At 34.8% G+C, this 2,230-nt stretch overlaps 1 protein-coding gene across 1 annotated transcript in view; it reads right to left on the bottom strand.

Moving 5' to 3' along the window:
- Positions 1 to 2,230, bottom strand: part of LOC107289521 (vomeronasal type-2 receptor 26-like) — a 13,325-nt gene extending 11,095 nt beyond the window's left edge. The window contains exon 1 of the mRNA XM_029284557.1: positions 2,010 to 2,230. Coding sequence (XP_029140390.1) covers positions 2,010 to 2,230 — 221 coding nt within the window. The remainder of the gene's footprint in view (positions 1 to 2,009) is intronic.

Genomic DNA, 2,230 nt, shown 5'->3' with positions numbered 1-2,230 from the left:
AGAATATAATTATTGTATTGTAAACCCTGTGTGTAGCTCTGGGAAGTCGGGGGGAAGGGAGGGGGGTGGGGAAGGGTGGGTTGAGGGAGGGGGGGAGATATATTGTAAAACTTTTAAAAATTTTCAATAAAAAAAAAAAAGACATGAATAAAATACATGAATTTGTATTTGTTAGATTGTACTTCTGTGCCACAAGGCAGAAAGAAAAGACAACTCATTATGAATTGGAATTCCATAAGTACATATTGATAATGACAATTAACCAGTGGAACGCTTGCCATCAGAAGTTGTAGGTACTTCATTACTGGAGGTTTTTGAGAAGAGACTGGACAGCCACTTGTCTAAAATGGCATAGGGTCTCCTGGTTGAGCAGAGGGTTGGACTAGAAGACCTACAAGGTCCCTTCCAGCTCTATTCTGATTGATTGATTGAATTTCTAAATGTTTAAATCTCAGCCCTATCACTTTGTGGGGAAAAAATGGTCTGGTTAGTATCCAAATCAATTCTAAACATTTACAATTGCATGGATGTTGCCAAATGTCTTGAATAATTGTTGAGGAAGTGTGTAGTGTGATCAGTCATGTGTGTCAAAATATAACATTATTTTTTTTTCTGTAGCTATAAACCCAAAAGCCTGATGCTTTCTTGAAGAAAAAAACCCCCACTACTTTAAGAAATTTAGCAAGGTTATTGTTTGGTGAAGTTAAGGTTCTACCCAGAAAATAAGATCATCCTCAGAACATATGGAACTTTTGTTGGTTACTGTAGTTACGAAGTTTGCTATAGAAAGGACATTGAAGAAACATGTGGGGCATGTTATCAGGTTCCTTCAGTCACAAAGACAAGTTTGCTCTGCAAAAGCTATATTGTTAAACTTTCCTGAAAATGTTTGAAGTGGCAATACATTAAATCTCACCAAAGAGGGACCTCTACCATCTGTTGGACAAGTCATATTGGATAGGTAATTTTCTGGCATGAAGGTATATTTTTATTATCCTGTGAACACCTAGGCTGTGGGGAAATATCATATACCTACTGTATTGTTGAATTGTTGCTTTATCTCTAGCTCCATGGCTAGGAGAGCTAAGAGATCATTCTGTGCTATGGTTTTCCAGGAGGACAAAAAATTGACAGTAAAGAACTTGGATGAGAATCACTGGAAAGATGAAACTTTCATTGGGGATGAGTTTAGTACAATCTTTAATGCAGTAATTCTGTAGACAACTGTCTAAGATGCTTTGTTTGTAGCATTTTTATATGAACACTTTTAAAAATCAAACGACATTTATATAATGCCAAAGAAGTGAATTCCAGCATAGGGAAACATGTATTATTCTGAAGCAGAAGGGAAGGAGCAATAAAAATGTTCTCTTAAATAGTTGGAGCACATTTATATTCAAACCATTATCCTGGCTTGATAACAAATATTCTGAGGCATCTTGCCAAAAAAACTGTAGGTTATAAGCAGGCACAATTGTATTAATAGCTAAAGCATCAACTAAAATATTATGAAATGAGAACAATATTTTTCCTTGGAGACAATTCTTGTCCTTGATGATAAAATACTTTTAGAAACATTCATTCTAATTATTCCTAAAATATTCTGAACAAACTTTGTTATGCATTTCCATGATGGTATCACTGAAAGAAAAGCTCACTCTAGTCAGTAGAGTCTCTTCCCAAAAACATACAAAATCTAAAGACATATGCTCCATTGTTGCTGTTCAATGCAATCTTTTTGCATGACATAACAGCTATATAAAATAGGAGATGATTAACATATATGATCACCACCAATAGCCTATATGTATTGATGTCTTCATGAAAACCCCCAGTTTGATATCATAAACGTAATAGCTGTGGAAAGGAAAAGCGAAGAGTTTCTTGGGAAGAAAGTATTGCAAATAAGTCTCCTAAGAATTCAGAGAAATAATTTTAGTGTTAGTTAGACTAGCTCACTAAGAATATAATGTAATTACAAACCAATAGAAAAACATGGTCTACCTTACTTGGTGAAATCAAATACTTCAGCAGAAGGATCTTCTTCAAAGTTTAATAGATTGGAAAATATGTAAATCTGGGAAAGAATGCCACCAATGGTAAAGTCACCAGGATAATAGTATTTGTGAAGAATAGAAAGAGAGTGACTCTTGGAACATTTCACAGAAGACCTGTTCATAACAATATGAAATGTCAATGTTACTACAACCAATGCCAAAGCTCTCACCAT

Source organism: Protobothrops mucrosquamatus, unplaced genomic scaffold, assembly GCF_001527695.2.
Source record: "Protobothrops mucrosquamatus isolate PMUCROS unplaced genomic scaffold, P.Mucros_1.0 scaffold711, whole genome shotgun sequence".
NCBI classification, from domain to species: domain Eukaryota; kingdom Metazoa; phylum Chordata; class Lepidosauria; order Squamata; family Viperidae; genus Protobothrops; species Protobothrops mucrosquamatus.
Note: the sequence above shows the minus strand (reverse complement) of the source record. Positions and strands in the feature narration are given on the sequence as shown.